Source organism: Morone saxatilis, unplaced genomic scaffold (assembly GCF_004916995.1).
Source record: "Morone saxatilis isolate NCDOM2014 unplaced genomic scaffold, NCSU_SB_2.0 Contig7, whole genome shotgun sequence".
NCBI lineage: Eukaryota > Metazoa > Chordata > Actinopteri > Moronidae > Morone > Morone saxatilis.
This window is the reverse complement of record NW_023340246.1, coordinates 21,518,636-21,535,781: the sequence shown is the minus strand read 5'-3', so window position 1 is coordinate 21,535,781 and position 17,146 is coordinate 21,518,636. Positions and strand designations below refer to the sequence as shown.

General features: G+C 39.1%; 1 protein-coding gene across 4 annotated transcripts in view; it reads right to left on the bottom strand.

The window, feature by feature from the left end:
• Window positions 1-17,146, bottom strand: part of col12a1b (collagen, type XII, alpha 1b) — a 136,562-nt gene that overhangs the window by 74,395 nt on the left and 45,021 nt on the right. For 3 of the 4 annotated variants that reach the window (XM_035678794.1, XM_035678796.1, XM_035678793.1), the window contains exons 22-30: window positions 15,472-15,601; window positions 12,617-12,762; window positions 10,651-10,780; window positions 9,140-9,276; window positions 6,676-6,805; window positions 4,993-5,132; window positions 2,450-2,582; window positions 2,313-2,330; window positions 481-620 (exon numbers count right to left, since the gene is read on the bottom strand). In XM_035678794.1, coding sequence (XP_035534687.1) covers window positions 481-620; window positions 2,313-2,330; window positions 2,450-2,582; window positions 4,993-5,132; window positions 6,676-6,805; window positions 9,140-9,276; window positions 10,651-10,780; window positions 12,617-12,762; window positions 15,472-15,601 — 1,104 coding nt within the window. The remainder of the gene's footprint in view (window positions 1-480; window positions 621-2,312; window positions 2,331-2,449; window positions 2,583-4,992; window positions 5,133-6,675; window positions 6,806-9,139; window positions 9,277-10,650; window positions 10,781-12,616; window positions 12,763-15,471; window positions 15,602-17,146) is intronic. The other variant, XM_035678795.1, reaches the window with a different exon arrangement.

Sequence of the window (17,146 nt, the reverse complement as noted above, 5' to 3'; positions counted from 1 at the left end):
CTGAAAAAAATATACTTTAAAAAATGTGGCTTGGTGTTTTTTTTTAAAACACTGACAGTATATATAATGGACAGAGCTTCCAAGTCTGAGAAGAGAAGCCAATGCCAATTAAACCTGCATTCTGTATAATGGCCACTCAGCAGCCAATGGGGAGCTCCATTGGCTGCAATAAAAGGCTGATACCATGCAGTCTTATGAAGAATGAGCCGACTTCTCACTTGATTTATGAGCTCAGTAAACAGTTTCCTTTATGGTCTCAAACTCTATTATGATCCCATTTAGAGTAAAAGTCGAGTCTAAACTGCGCAGCCATTGAGAGCAGCTCAACTCGCTGTACGTCACCTCTGCTGGCTGCAAAAAACAATATTGCGACGACCATAATGCCAACCTTGAGGCTTCCAAACGGTACTCCACAAACCAATGGGTGAGGACTCAGGTTCACACTGGTTTTAAATTCTGTAAAATGAGCAGTGAACTTACTGTTAGAGCCTCGCCTCCAGCAACAGGCTTGTAAATGATCTTGTAGTTCTGGACAGGGCCGGGGGCGGGGTCCCACTTCACAGTCAGAGTGGAGGTGGTGGCGTTGAAAACCCTCAGGTTTCGAGGAGGCTCGGGAGGCACTGGGAGCACACAGATAAACCCAGTGAGACGAACAAAAAAATCAGTGCGTCCTGTGTTTGATTTGCGATGATGATGATGGTGAGGACAATGATGGCAGTAATGGTGATGCTCCCACAATCCCGCAGGTCACAAAAAGCTGGAAGGGTCAATTTTAGGATGAAAGCAGCGGGGTGATAAGGTTCAAAACAGGAGCGGCCGTTTGGTCAATGAAGCTGTTCAGAGCGGGGCTGGAGTTTGGTAACTTCTCATTCAAAACAGTTATTGGGATTTGTGGGCAACTACTTTTAGGATTGTAACAATTTTGGTGGTTGTGGGGGCACAATAGCTAATTTGAATAAATAAATGTATTCAAAAATAAATTTAGGGTTGAGAAAATACATTTTTGGGGTTGAATAACACACTTTAGAATATAACTAAATAAAATTTAGGGTTTATTACAAAATAAAATTAGGGAGAACTCTGTGATTCCAACATAAATAATGTGAGGGGACACTATAACATATTTTGTTGTTGTACCAAATATATTGTGACAATCTCTATATCAAAATTTGGAATTATAACAAATAAAATTAGGAATCACTATAACACATTTCTAAGTCTAATAAAGTTTTTTAAGTTCCTGAGTCGTGAATTAAATCTTTTTGCTGATTTAGTTGAATTAGAAGTCCACTGACCCCAACCGCACAGCAGAAACAATAATGTACAATAATGCAACAACATGCGACAACATTAATTTGATGAACACTGATGAAGGATGACGTGATGATAAAATGACGTTACGATGTGAGATGAATGAAACTTTGACAACAGAAATGTTATAATGACAAAATGGTGAAAAATGGTGAAAGGACAAAAAACAAAATGACTGACAGTGGAATCATTCACATGGATGGAGCTCTGTGGAGGATGACATGTTACAGGTCAACTTACACACTTTTTGCATTTAAAGCTCTGAATCTACGTTCACACCACAACCTACTAAATATCTACTGTAAAGCATAAAATGTTGATTTTTAGAATGTATGTTTGTTTATGCCATGTGATGTTATCATCAGAATCATAATGTTCAGAATAATGTCAAAATAAGACAGAACATTAATCTGGAAATAAATGTTTTATAGTAGAAATAATAGAACAGGAGACAACCAAGTCCAGTCCTCTATCAAGTTCATTATTTTCTATATCAGGAATCAGTAAAAAATACATTAAAAAAATAAAGTAAAACAGAGAAATTGAAATTTGCCTTCTTTTAGCAAATGTTTGATTGGTGACTTGCTTTGCTTTATCTGTCAGGTAATTTTAAGGGTTTGCAACTTAGGCTTTGCACTAATTCAAAATAGTGGATAAATTGCTCAGTAAAACTATATTTGAGGTGTCTGGATGTACAAACAGATTCAAGTGTTGTCTGTCTTCATGGTATAAAATTCCTTATTCAGCTATAACAAAGTAGCTTAGCTTCTCTGACAATAAAAAGGAAAAAAGGCAGCTGTGATTAATGAAAATGTCCATCAGCTGACTCAAATTGCTTGTGGTGTGAACGCACAGTGAAGCACTGAAATGCAAATACATGCAGTTAAAAAAAGAAAAATGTATGCTTCCATCAGCACTGTCCTTTATGGTCCATTTAACCACTCAACACAGGATCAATGACATTACAATAAAAAGGAACCTGTCCTTCTCATATGACATACCCTCCGGAGCCTTTAACACTAGAAAGAGACGTTGAGAAAACAACAATGTTATTACTTTAATGTCAGTTACAACTGTGAGTGTAAAATGTGTTGGTTGTCTTTCGGGAGCTGGCGGGGACGACGAACGGCTTGCTTACATGTACGCTCGTCTCCCAGCAGGTCCTCGCTCTCCGACTCGTCGGGGTAGATGGCCGTGACAGTGACAGAGTATTCGGTGTCTGGGTCCAAGTTCTGCAGAACGTGGGAGGTCTCATCGCTATTCAGGATGGCCTGGTGAGTGAGACAGAAAGAGGACAAGAATGTCAACGGCAAGGAAAATGTCTGTGTGGAGCCATCGCAGCGTTGTGTAACTGAATTACCTTTGTTTGCCCGAATGGCTTTTTTAGTCATATTAACAAGTAAGAAATCCCCAGCAATAATTAGAGAAGGAGTACAGGCAGAATCGAAATCAGTTCATTAGCCAAAGCTTATTATAATTTATAAATCAAGACACTTTGGAGTGCGTTATTGTGCCATTGTCTGTGTACACTTTGTGGAATCTCCTCACTTCCAAAGGTTTCAAAGATATAATTAAAAACGTGTTCAGAAGGCGCCAAAAGCAAGTTGCTCATTAAACTACAGTTTACAGAGGTTACCTGTCTAACATTATGGGCAGTAAAATATGAAACAGCAAGCTTCAAACTTGTACTGTTTGTCGGAGAAGAGCCTTAGGCTACATTGCAAACCTTGACGTTCAGTTCTGATTTACTGCTCATATCTGATTTTTTCTTATTAAATGTGGCTCATATCAGATTCCAGTGTGAACAGGTCACAATCCTGAAGTGATGGCTTCTATACTTGCTGTTTTTATCTCCAGGGCCTTTTTCACAGCAGCAAATTTGACATGAAATAGTAGGGGAAACACAGGTGATACAAATGATATTAATTAAAGGTCTGTTCCATTTAGTGTAGCAGGGACTTTCCAGTGAGCCAATAGACACAACAGCGGCTCGCTGACCTTAATGGAACAAACTTTTAACACCTGTGTTTACCCTACTATTTCATGTCAAAATGGCTGCTGTAAAAAAGGCCTATTAGGAGGCTTAATCAGCTAGACTGAATGACATGGCTGAAATAAAGAGGGAGTATTTAAAAAAAATGTCATTCTGCTTTACGCCTGGTTCTGTCACACTGCGCTGCTACAAACAATGTATCCAGATTTCTACATTTTCCGATTTTCCAGGACGTGTTGGAACCCTGACAAACAGCATCCATACAATACATCTTCACTCATCCAGTTGATTTTTTTTTGTCATTTAGTTTTTGTTGTAACAAATGGGGGCTTGTCCAGTATTTTTTTCTTCGTTTTTTGGCCTTCGTAATGTTCCTTATAAGTTAGTAAAATTTCTCACGGCCTCTGTAGGCGTCCAACCACACTGTAGAAACTGTGACATCAATTTATTTCCACAGATTTATCCTCAAAGTGTATTTAATTTAAACCCAACCCAAGACAGGAAGCATTTTGCAGTTTTTCCATGGTCTAACAATGTGAAATTCAGATATAAACTGAGACTGTAATTAACAACAGGACATAGATTTCATTCACAAAAGTTTGTGCTGAAATGTATGTTGGGTGGGGAGGCAAAAGTGGGCCCAAAAACAACCTTGGAGGGCCAAAGTATAACTAGAAGAAAACAAAGAGAGCATTATTATCGCTTCAGCTAAACTGGATGCTTTCACTAAAGTCTTGGCGGACACAATAACTAAGCTTTGTGAGCCATGTCAGTTTAAGGGATCTGTGAAACCACAGTGGATCATTCTTGTGATTTTATTTTTTACTTAAGTAATAAGAAAAATCTTAAGTGACACTTCTACAGCATGACTGTTTATGTTTTAATTTAAACAAAACCATGTCCAGTTTCATAACCCTAACTTAATCGACACTCTTTGGAGAGCGGTTCCACATGTTAGAGAGACAGGACTCTTACAGGAAGGTGGACTGTTTAACTAAAATCAGGCAGGTGCGCTTTAATGCTCTTAACCTGAACTCAGAGCTGCACTGCTGAATTGGAGTTCAGGCTCCAGCTTTAATCAGAGGAAATACAGTGAGGCTACAGGCAAAAACCGTTGCCATTGGTTGGATTCTGTATGGAGGAGGCCACTCAAACCAGATGTTTGGTGTCACTGCAGACAGGCGATGCAGTCCAAGCAAAACTAATTTGCATATTTGAAGAGAAAGCACTTGACTGGGTTGTTTATCCAGCTGTTGAAGATGCTTTTTTGATAACAAATAGAAATGTACAAAACAAATCCAGATACAATCTGGATACAAGTCAACATGCCAGATGTCTTTGTCTAAGCCAGCAGTACGTGCTGATTTCCAACCTCTCAAATAAAACTTTTTGGAGACCACCTCAGCTTTTTCCCCTGAATTAGAAAACTCTTTAAGAGTATCCACCTGTGTATAAAGTTATTGTTATGCAGTAGTTATTTAGTTAAACTTCCATCCACTGATTAGTTGACTAGTTAAAGGTGGGTTCAGCCGCCATAATCCAATGAAGATAAAATATAATTTTATTTTTTTTGGGGTCCTTAACAAAACTCTTTTGGTCTTGATTTAGCCTTCAAAGGGCTGCCATCAAATACAGACTAATAGAAAGCTGATTTAGGAAGCAATCCCATCCCATAGAGGCTAACTTACAAACTGGAAGTTGGAGTCTCCCTTCTTGGTCCAGCCAATGCGGTAGAGGGCCACGTCCGGGGCTCCGTGCTCCCAGGTGGCTCTGAACGAGGTCTGGGTCACCTCAGAGAACTGCAGGTTCTTGGGGGCAGGAACAACATCTGTTCACACACAATGAGAAACAAGAGGGAGGAAGGTCAAGCTACACGCCTGTGTCTAGACCATAGTAGAAACTACTGGATGAGCTACGCATGAGCTATGGGCCTTAGCTGATGCTAGCAGCAGAAGTGAAGTATTTTTGAAAGAAGAACAAAGAACGGCACTGAAGGCTTTTCTCAAAGGAAAAGACGTTTTTTGGTGTTTGCTCGCCTCATATGAAGTTATATGGTCTGCTGATTTGACTGGTTTACAAACAGTTTCCAATGATGACTTCCCAGATGTTCAGGTGAGGAGCAGTTAACTTAATCAAAGCAATATCAGTTAAATGTTTTTTTTTTCTATAATCTCACTTATTTAAACTCATCCCTGGTTACGCCCTTGTGAATGTAGCTGGGTTGCCATGTTGGAAGCTGACATCCTCATTATTAATCCTGCCTACAAAGCTCTGATTGGCTGATTGTTTCTACAACCAGGCAAAGATAAACACCAAACAAATTTGAAATATGGCCAATCATTGAGAGGTCTGGAAGCGGTGCCATGCTATTGTTTCCATTATTCCAAAACCCCAACAATGTGAAAGAAGTCCCACTGGAACGAAAGCCTGTTTGTCTGACCCAAAAACAAATGGCCACTGCTCCAACAACAAACACTCTCTCCTGCAGTTGCACCAAGTCAATATCACGTTTTGCCTTCCCGTGGTGCACAGTGCTTCGAAAATACTAATCATTCCTAAGTGCAAATGGTCGTTTGATTCCAGGATAACGTGCTGTCGATTTTAATGGGGTCCTCGCAAGTATGGATCTACAAATGTGCGTGTGTGTGTGTGTTTGTGTGTGTGTGTGTTTAAGTGCTGAAGTTTTTCCACAGTTCACCTGGGATTAATGATAACCAGAGCCAGCGCAGTAAATGATCACACACACACAGATTTAATGGTGCACAGAGAGTCCAGCCCCTCTGGAGGCTGTTTTAAGTCCAGGAGGGGAAGTGAAGTTAATACAGACCTCATCACCCCTACAGACATTGAACGCACCTCTAAAGTACATGTACTGCTCAGGTACTGGAGAGGGGTTGTCAGATTGATGCAGTTTCATATAATTAAAGAGTAAATTCAGAGCATTTTCTCACTAATCCCTGGTGGTATCTAGCTATATAGATTGCTTTTCAGCACAATGGAGGTCAATGGAATTCAAGTAAAAGTACACTAACAATCCACAGACCTCACTGTCAACAATGTTACTGAGATTTATTGTCTAATCAATGTATGTAAGTGTTTAAGAGTCTACATCTAGATGTGGACATTATCCTTTGATCTATACATGCGGATGGAATGGTAGAAAATAAGATGCAGACACAAGTGAAACAAATATGTGTTGGCAAACTGGGATCAGAAACAGATGGACCTCCTTTAAACTGTGCTGGGGAGCCATTATACAACGCCCAGTGGAGCTGTTGTGCTCCCGCTGAGCAACTCTGAGGTGTGAATGCATAAGAGGATGTCGCTTAAACAGAAAAAGGTGAGCAAAAGAAAAAAAATTAAATGCAGACCTGTGATTGCGGATCCGAGCATTGGGGTTCCAGGTCCATCGTCGTAGACCGGAGTGACAGCCACATCGTACTCAGTCTGTGAGATGAGGCTGGACAGGTCCAGGGTGGTGATGTCACCGTTGACTTCAACCTAAAAATAAAAAATAAAAATGATCAGTAACTAAAAATAACTCACAGAACAATCCTCTAATCATTTGAAATGTACTTAATCTGCATAAAAACACACAGTGGCAGCCAATGTCTGAAGAATACTGAGTCAGATTTATTAGAAAACAGTTTCTCCAAGAGGTCATACTTACTTACAGGAGATTTTATTTCTGTTTTTGGCAACATTTGACACAGCTTAACATTTGTCAGGAATTTAAAACTCGTATCCGAGGCTTCTGAAACGTACTTCATCCTGGACGACATCATGTGGTGAACTTTACACCTCCTCACTTATTAGCTTGCTCATGATATTTAAAACAGAAAAGTGGCCATGTTATCAACCCTTTACAGTCCTAACATAAGCCTATGTGTAATAATGTCTTTTTTATTTGTTTGAAACAAAATCTGAAGCTGAAGTTAGATAATTCAGAGGGTTTTTATAGAGACTATTTTAAAGTTTTATATGAAATGAATATATTCACCAAGAAAAGAAGCCATAAATAAACTGTATTGAATATCAGGGCAAAGCTCTGTTGTTTAAAACTCTGAGATATGTCTCTGTCAACTTTTCCATTTCAGTGGGGAGATAAGTAAGAAGCAGTAGAGACAAAAAACTTGGCGGGCATAATCCATTGTGTGGCCTTCTTCTTCTCCAGAGACAAGAGGCCTTCAGCTGTAATCCTTAAGAGGAGTTGAGCTGGTGGGTGTCATCCATCAGAACTTTCTGGAAACGTCTCGGAGGTGTCCACCGACGGCACCTTCGGCTGCCGACTCAACCCAGACTGTTTGTCCTCTGCTGACATCCAAGTGAGAAATTATGAGGACGGAGCGGTGCTGGGATGATCCAGTCAGGCTGGGCTGCTGGCCTGAGCCAGCACCGCTCTGCCAGCAGACTGCTTTTCTCATAAAGATCAGCCAACAAAGGGGAGCTGCTGCTCTGCTCCGAGTCCGGCTGTAACTCTTGACTTGGTCCTTGCTTGGTCATTTTCCCAGAATGACGATATCGCCGCTGACTAAAACTTCACCCTTATGAAGCTCTCTGTGAGGTTTTATTGTTCGAAGCCGCCTCTGAATGACCTTACAAACAATACGGGCATTTTCAAACGAGTCTCGCAGCCACTGTGAGGGAGTAACAACTGATACCTGCCAATAGAAAAGGTCACGACTGTACATCATGGCCGTACACATGAAACTTATTTTGACTATTAGACGGGGCTGTCAGAGTTGGAGAGTGTTTAAACTGCACTACAAGGACAAAGGAGGAGGCTGCGAGGGGTTCACAGACTCCAAAACAAACACAATCTAAATACTTTCTTGCAAAAAAGTAAAGAAAAAAAGGAAAACAGATGCCCAATAAAAGCAAATGGAGTATATGATGCCAAAATGGAGTCTTTCTTTACGCCCCATTAGACTCTGATGTATTGAACGATGTTTGGCTCAATTAGCTTTTTAATAGAGACGTTCCGATATTATTTCTTACCTTCTGATTCCGATACGTGTGTGTTAACAAGCGTATACTGCATATAAATCTGTATGATTGCTATCATTGTTGTATGGCCTAGCTCAGGTTCAACCCTTTGTCAGAGTCAGAGGAGGGAGGGTAAAGCTTTCATCGGGCAGCTAATTCTGTCCGAGCTTGACCCCAATCCGACCTACGACAGCAGTTTTTGGCCTCGACAGGTAGGATCAGGTTTAGGCAGAAAATCAAATGCTGGTCTTGACTTCAAATTCCTGGCAAACAAAATGGCGAACGGGACACTGCAGGGAAGTAGCAGGGTGCTAATTCAGGGCCAATAAATTATGTGGTATCAGATCGGTGCATAGACACCTGTTACTGCATTTTCTGAGGCGGTATCGAAACAAGTTTTTAATGGTTATTAGTCACCAATTCAGCTGCAACCAACAATTATTTTCAATATTGATCAATAGCGGTTATTTTCTCTGATTGTTCAGTTTATAAAATGTCATAAAATTGTGAAAAATATTGATCAGGTTAGAGCCCCAAGTTTAATCTTTACGTTTCTGTCTTACAAACAGTCCAAAACCCAACGATATTCAGTTTACAGTGATATAAAAGAGAGAAAAGCAGCAAATGCTTGTATTTAAGAAGCTGGAACCAGACTAATCTACCCCTACTGCACTTTTAAAGCTAAATGGATGTAAAAATGTGTAATTAATGACTAATATTTAATTTCTAACATCTGTAGTTTGTTCCTCACTCTTCCTCAACGGAACATTTAATCCAGGATATTCAGTGCATTTTAACAAGGTAATCCTGCACTTGAGGTAACACTGAAAGACAAAACCTCAGTTTTACCTCTTTCAGGTCTCCCTCCTCCGGTTTGTAGGTGATTATGTACTTGCGGACAGCTCCAGGGGCGGCGTCCCAGTTGAGCCTCATGGTGCTGTGAGTAACATCAGTGATTCTTAGGACTCCAGCAGGAGGCAAAGGCACTGAGGGAGGACAAGGAAAGGACATCCATCAAAAACACATCCTGACTTAAGTATAAAAACATTTATGAGCCCAGCATCACTATCAATACTTCTGTGAAGAAGTTGAAAGATGCTGACGGATGTGATGGGGCCAAAACTTACCGAATAGCTGAAAAACAGACAGAGCAGCTTGGATATTCTGTTTTTCAGTGCATCTGTTTTCTATCTATAAGCTCTCAATCCAAAATTTAAACTCCAGCATGTGAGAGACGTGATCCAGCTCTTATAAAATAACTGCTGACATGAAAGTAAACCTCAGATAAATTCTGTAAAAGTTCTTACCTTTCCTAAAATCTTTTCTAATAAAAAAAAGTTACATTTTATTGTAAGTTTCTTGGAAACTTAATACAGTGAACATGATACTTATTTTCAAATATTTCATTTTTTAAATGATGTTTTCAAATACCTTCTAAAATTTCTTGAAAATGACTTATTTCTTTAACAAAGTCATATATATATATATTACAGCCAATGTTGACTGTATAGAAAGCCACGTCTGTGTATGTTGAGTTCTCACAATGACAGATTATGTTGGGACGGGTTTATAAAAGCTTTGATCGTACCGCCAATGTCGTTTTACATTCGACACAGAAGCTGCAAAGGTTGAAGAAGTATGTTGTTTCTTATTGTTGTTTCTTTCCACCATTTTTCTGTTGCTTTTTTTCGTGGATGTAGTTAGCTAGCTAGGTAGGAAGATGGAGTACCTTCACAAAGCTGTTTATTTTTATTTTAGTCATTTGAATTATTGAGAAAAGTGTGGGTGGCACTCCAGGCTAGACTGTTCAAAAAGTTTCTTACTGAGGCAGATGTATATTGTAGCTAGAGCAGTTAGTACTCATTTTAATGTTTGCATACATCGCAAGTAACCATTTTATTCCACACAGGACAGAGAAACTAAGCTATGGCCTTCATATACATGTGTACTTTTGGTCTGGGGCTCATTAGTTTCAACCAAGCCAAACATCTATTTGAGTTTTTCGAGCGACGTGTTAAACAGCGCTTTCCACCACCATCATCAAAACACCAAATAGGGAACATGTTTTGGAAGAATGGTGCTCATCCATCCTGTAGAGAATGACTGAAGCTGCTCTAGAGGCTTTGCAGGACATTTTTATTTGTTTTTCCTTTAATTTGTCACTCATGTGGACAGCAAGGATTATGCTACAGGAGCGGTTTTAATGAGTTTATGTGGGCATTTTTTTCCACCATGAAAACTTGTCATCTGTGTTTCAAACTAAATTTCAGTCTAACGTTGCTTTTCCAGTAAATCTGTGGTTCTTTAAAGCTAAAACTCAACTGTAATGTACAGTATAGAATTAGTTTTACATCACATACGTGTGACTCCTTTCCCCTCCAGAGGGTCGCTGGCAGCTTCTCCATACAGGGCGTAGAGTGTGATGGAGTACTGTGTGTTTGGTATCAGCTTCACCAGCTGGACGGTAGTCACACCTCCTCCAACACGCACCTGCAGAGGGATCCAAGGGGAGGCCACAAGAGAAGAGAGAGAGGAGTGAGGGGGAGATAGAGGAGAAGAGGGGCCATTAAGAAAGTGTTTGATGTCTTCTAGAGCTTTTACACAAACTGAACATTTCATAATAATGCTAAATATGTACACTGTAAGGAACACATCTGCAATTTTACAGTTTTTTTGTATTTTATAAATAGAAATAAAAAAGATCATGTATATTGACAATTGACACTGTATATAACAATATGATTATCAATATCCCCAGTTAAGTCTGGTGGAAAGACTAAAACCAGATAAGTGGAAGCCAATGTTTTTTGGTGTCCACATACTTTTGGCCATGTACTTTACATTATTGTCCATTTTCCAAATCACATTAAAAACTATTAAATCATTTTAATCAGTATTTCATGTCAAATGATTAATGTTGATAAATAATCCAATGCTTCACTGATTCACAGTTCAGGCTCATATTTTCCACCTCGCTGTACATTAAATCATCCTTACATTTTCCTCTGTTAGATAATTGCATACGAGGGTTAACAGCACGGAGGCGTTCAGTTCCACTCGTGCAGCATCTGTTCTGTTTATATCATCCTGATGACTTCACGCCATGAGCTAATCCTTCCCATTACCCAGTGTGTCTGCAGGCTCGGCTTTTTGTAGGCCTGGCCTGAGCCACGCTGCTAAAGTCCACTTCCCCTTCTGTGAAGCACTCCTCGCATTGCCATCTGGAAGCAGTAAGGGGGCGCGAGCAGAAGCCCGCTCTTATAAAATCAATGTGGAAATGCTGAGCACACAAATTAAGATGTGTGTGTGTTTCTTATGTTTAATTGATTTTTTTGTTTGCCTAAGTTTGCTTTGTGCATACTTAGCTGACGTCGGTTTGCCAGTAGCTAACTAAAATAACTACCTAAAACAATAAACATGTTAGCTGCGTGTCCTGTTAGCTGGTGCTGGATTGCCAGTAGTTTAGCCCTGCTAATGTTTTGTTAGCTGAGCTACAGGGTTGTAAGTCTATGCCCTAAAGACATAGTTCAGGTATTTTGAAGTGGGGTTGTATGAAAATATACTAAGTGCATTACCTACAGGAGACGGTGGTTGTCATACGCAAATATATTTTCAGTTTAAGTTTATTTTATATTTGAGAATATTCTCACCGGTTTACTTTCCTGTCAGACAGCCCTTTCTGACAGGAAACTGAATTATTTATTTTGATCTATGCTCTCTTCAAAGACACCCAACTCCTTTGACAAAAACAGTAATTTTACATCTTAGAACACAGGAGCTGCAGGTCGAACGCCTCCTTCAAACTAACATTAGTTGCTGCGGTTTGAGGCAACTCCTGTGAAGTAAAATGACTGTTTTTGTTAAAGGAGTCTGGTGGCTTTGACAAGAAAGTTATAGACTGTTGGGAAGGGCTGTCTGACGGTAAGGCCTTTTGTCCCTGAAAGTTAGGTGAGTCTCTATAATGTGAGTGAGGGAACAGATGTAAGCCAAGCAGTTAGCAACAAGCAGTTAGCTTGTTTTTTTCTCTATATTTTGAACATGGGAAACATTGCCCTTACCCTAACCTTAGCTAAAAACAAAAAAGTGTTAACATACGGTTTATGAGGGGGGACCAGTATTTTGTCCCTTAGGTCAGTCCCCATAATGTAACTGAGTCCTCATAATGTGGGTTAGTGATCAAACGTAGGCAGAGCTACCGCCTCCTCTATTACCTTGGTGGTTACTTGATACAAAAGATCCTAGAATATCATAAAACTTAATCACTGGTGTCTAAGCAGATGTCTGTCAATGAACAACATCTCAAGTTGCATTTGAAGGCTACTTTACCTCATTCTCCAGCTGGGGCTCGGTGGCGTTGATGGATTTGTATAGAAGCATGTAGCCTGTGGCACCGTCCGCCTCCTCCCATCTCACCCTCATCGTGGTTGAGGTCTCATCATAAACATTCATGCTTTTCACTGCTGCCAGGGGCACTGAGAGGACAAAAACACACTTTCAGACAGCAGGAACATTTAGTTTGATACCTTAAATTCAGTAGATTAGCGTTATACCAAGTAGGCTCGACAATCCTCTGTATTTGCTGTTTTGGAAATGTTAATGTTTTGCTGTAATGTGAAGTATTTGAAGAAGACTAAGAGCCACAATCTGAGATTCTTTAGACTGACTCAGAGGGTCAGCAATGATCTTTTTAGATATTTTAATGATTGTAGGAGGTTTTTTGGCACAGTAAAAGGATAATGATGCAAACAGGCAACTTCAAGGTCATATTTCAGAAAATCTCAGGAGGTCCCAAAGAGATCATAAAGTTTAGTGCTTTTGATGTGCAGAATATTTGGTATCACATGTCCCTTAAGGGTTTCTGTGTTTTTTAAAGAATATTTTGAGAGGATTTGGGGTTTGTTGCCTTTATTGGACAGCAGACACTACTGAAGTCAGTTTATTGCTCTCTGTAGTAAAGCCCCAATGGGATTCAAAAATAAAGCTGGCAATAGTCTTTACTTCTGTTCAACAAATCCCATGAAAAGACTCAAATCAACAATGAATTTTGTGTGTATCCAGACTGATATCTCTTATTCCTCTGTGCCATGAAGCTCAATTACCCCAAAAACTATTAAATAATTCAACCTAAATAAATCTAAATTAGTTAATTTCCACAGGTGAGTATGTTATTCATCTATATAATCTAAAATCAATACGCTACTAATGTACAAACAGTTTAGAAGTAATCCCATACTCACCTGCTTCAATGTGCAACAGTTTTTTTCCTTTATTCTCATCAGTGTTTGTTTAAATTTAATTAGTCTGTAACTCGACATCATTGTAAATGAGGGCAAACTCAATGATTCTTTGAGTTTAAATAAAGGTTTAAATGAAATACTGTATATTAATAATACACTTAAAAACCAGACGTGGTTTCTTGTTTGCATAAATGTGGTTAAAGAAAACGAGTGAATCTCAGTCTGGCTGCTGAAATAATTCACAGACTTTTATTGTGAAACAGGATGTACCATTTTAAGCCCCCAATAAACATTTGTTTTAACACATAAAATGTGTGATTTTCGAGTTTTAAGAGTGTGGTTTTGCACAATAAGTTCTATCTCCTGTTTGCTTTAGCACTATCAATAGAGGACCTCCACCCAAACCCGCAGCCTCCACGCTGACAGACTGCAGGGTGTTTTCTGAAGGACATCATGACCTAACTGAGTGGACGACAGCAGTTATTGTTTTATGACAGAGGGAAACGGCTGGTTGTAAAAATCAGTTGCACATTTAAGAACAAATAAAGCAAACATTAAAGGACAAATGAGCAAATAAAAGCAATTAGAGCCGTGCACTTAACACGTTGTTAAATTATATCAGTTTATTTAAGATACACGCAAAGACCTCAGCGCCTGATAAATGACTTTTAAACTGTTTTAAAGTGATTCCCACTTTGCATCAGCTCAGCATTGCCTCATGGGATGCTGTTTGTGTTGAGCAGTTTTCCGCTTCAGATCAGATGCTAAATATATACGTTGAATAATAAACAGAGAGCAGATTTTCAGAGTAAACAAGTTCCATTGATGTGTGTGAGCAGAGAAATAAAGCTGTTTATGTCACGAACCATACGGACGAAACAGCAGTGAAACACAGCAGAGCCGCGATGTTAACTACAGATACAGGATACTGATTTAGTTTCAGTCGATACAATAACCCAGTGGTTCCCCACATATACACAGTAGGTCTATATCTCAGCATTTAGGTCATTTCTGTCAAGAAAACTAAATGAAATTGTTATTTGGAAAGTTTATACTATTATTAAAGATCTGATAAGTGTATATTAGCAGAGCTTCAGTCTTTGATAAACAGTCTCATCCTGCAGTAGAAAACAACCAAAGAGCTGAGAAGAAAATACTGAATCTGTTAGAAAAGAAGAATATCAACTATGTATGATTGTTAAAAAAAGAAAAAGACAGAAAATGGTATAAAAATAGTTGCTAAAATATCAGGAAAACTCATCTCTAAAGGAATATTCACAGGAAATAATCTGCAGTTTTTACACACCTGATGTTAAGAAAGGCAAAGACCGATGATTTAATGTTTCATAACTCTAATCTAATCTCACTCACAGCACTATACTGTAAAAAAGAAAAGTTGAGAAAACCCATAATTTCAAGACACTTCACTAAATTTGAAGATTGAAAACCCCATTCTTCATTATTTGGGTGCTTGAAAATTAAGTAAATTAAGTGTTTCACTTTCATCAGTTTTAACAATTTTTGAAATTCAGGTTTTTCTAAAGAACAAGTTAATTTTCTCTAATTGTTACTAGTTTTATTTTAAAAAGTTTGACCTAAAACTAAATTTAATGGAGACAGTTGCAGTTGCAATGATGAGTTTTCACAATTTTTTTTTTGTTAAAACAACAAAAACAGTTCTGACTCTTCAAATATTTGTATATTTTCTATCAAAAAACATAAACACACTTTTGTTTTCATAGAACATAAAGGCTATCACTCGTGGCTGTAATTTAATGATCCTTATAATTCAGAATAATATGTATTTTCCCAGCCAATATGTATTGTCTGCCGTCTGACATGGGAACTGAGCACCCCTCTTACGAGGCAAAGAGGAAGTGACTTTTTGGCGAGGGGCAAAAAGAGGAAGAGGAAGGCGAAGAGGTGAAGAGGGAACACACTTACAGGTGGTCTCTGTGCCCTTCAGAGGCTCGCTGCTCTGCTCCCCTACCACGGAGTAAACGTTGACGATGTACTCGGTCAGAGGGGTCAGACTCTGCAGCACTAAGGTGGTCACCGACCCGTCGACCACCACCTGAAACGATAGAGGGATGGTTATTATACTATTAAACTACTTTTTTAAAAGTTTAATCCAACAATTTGTTTCACACGACGTTGTAGAATAAGGCTCACACGTTAACAGTTCATCAAATCTGACAAAAAACCACCAAGACCAAGAGGTCAATGACGCAGTTATTTCTTCAAGTCCAATAGAAAAAATATCCACATTGGTTAGATTTACTTCCAAAACCTGTTTCAGAACAATTTCAGAACCAGAGTCTAATCATTTCTTTTGTCACATTGACAGAAACAGGCTTCCATACAGCACATACTACAGAACAGAGATTATTTACAGGATATTTGGTCATTTTAATCCATTTCCAGGTGTTTCAATAACTAACTAAATCTACTCTCTGAATGTCTAGGTGTTCCTGGACATGTGGGAACCCTGAAATGGCAGCTTCTGCGATCTAAATATTGCACTTAACCATATCAAAATTTGGATAGTATTTTGATTATCTGCAGAGTCAGATATAGTGTATTCTGTATAACTGCTGTCAGGCTGAGACCTGAGGTACCTACTCTCATTGTTATTATGTTTTGGGAGGTTAGAAGCTGAAGTTTTTTTTCTTTCAAAAAGCGGAAAAAAGCGGTCTGAAATTAATTCTCTGCTGATTATTATAGAAAAGCATCAAGGTAAAGCAGGTTGGGAATAAAATGTTCTAATCATCAATCAGACGAATGCAAAAACAAATCAATACTTCAAAGCTGAGCCTCGGAGGATTGAGAACTTTTTGTTTCAGAAAACTGGTAATGAAACTTGACTTGAGTCCACCTGAAAGGACAGACGGTGGATTAGGAGGCCTGGAAACTGACTTTTCTCTCCTTTCTCGTCTGCCAGAGCGGCTGGTGGATTTAAAATACCCAAAACTTCAGACCCAAAATGAAACTGAATGAAATACTAAAGCAGAATGGAGCTTTCAGACTTTTCCTCTCGTTAGCGAGGGCTGATTGACTATTCCAGGCATTAATTTGACTTAACTAAATGTTACATTAACGTCAAAATATGAGCACACAAGAGGGAGTCAACTAAAGATTATGTAAGCTGAAGAAGTCAAAGATTTGGATGACAAACGCTACTCTGATCTCTCCTGGCAATCAGCTCAACCGGGATCCATCAATCAGTGACTGGTGGCGGTCCAGGTCTCGTATTTTCACCGTTAGATGATTACAGTCTGTCAAGCCCAAACTATGGTGTTCATGTGCTGCTGGGAAAAGTCCTCGTGTGGGGACGTCCAAGTTGGCTTATGAACAGTGTCACATTCCTGCGCTATTCTGCTGGAAAATCAAACCCAGAGGAGGAACGACAAACAAACACCGAGCGGCTGCTGGAATGTGCAGCTCTGTGGTCTGGAAGCAGAAACGTCCCTTTTATCAAGTTATTTATGTCTGTAATTGATCGTTTTGTCTTGAGCTGAACACTTCTAGAAAATTCTCAAAACAAATTGATTTCTGTTGGGAAAAAGTTGAAATATTTTTCTTATTTTTCACCTGTTTTCAAGGCAAAAACAATTCTTCT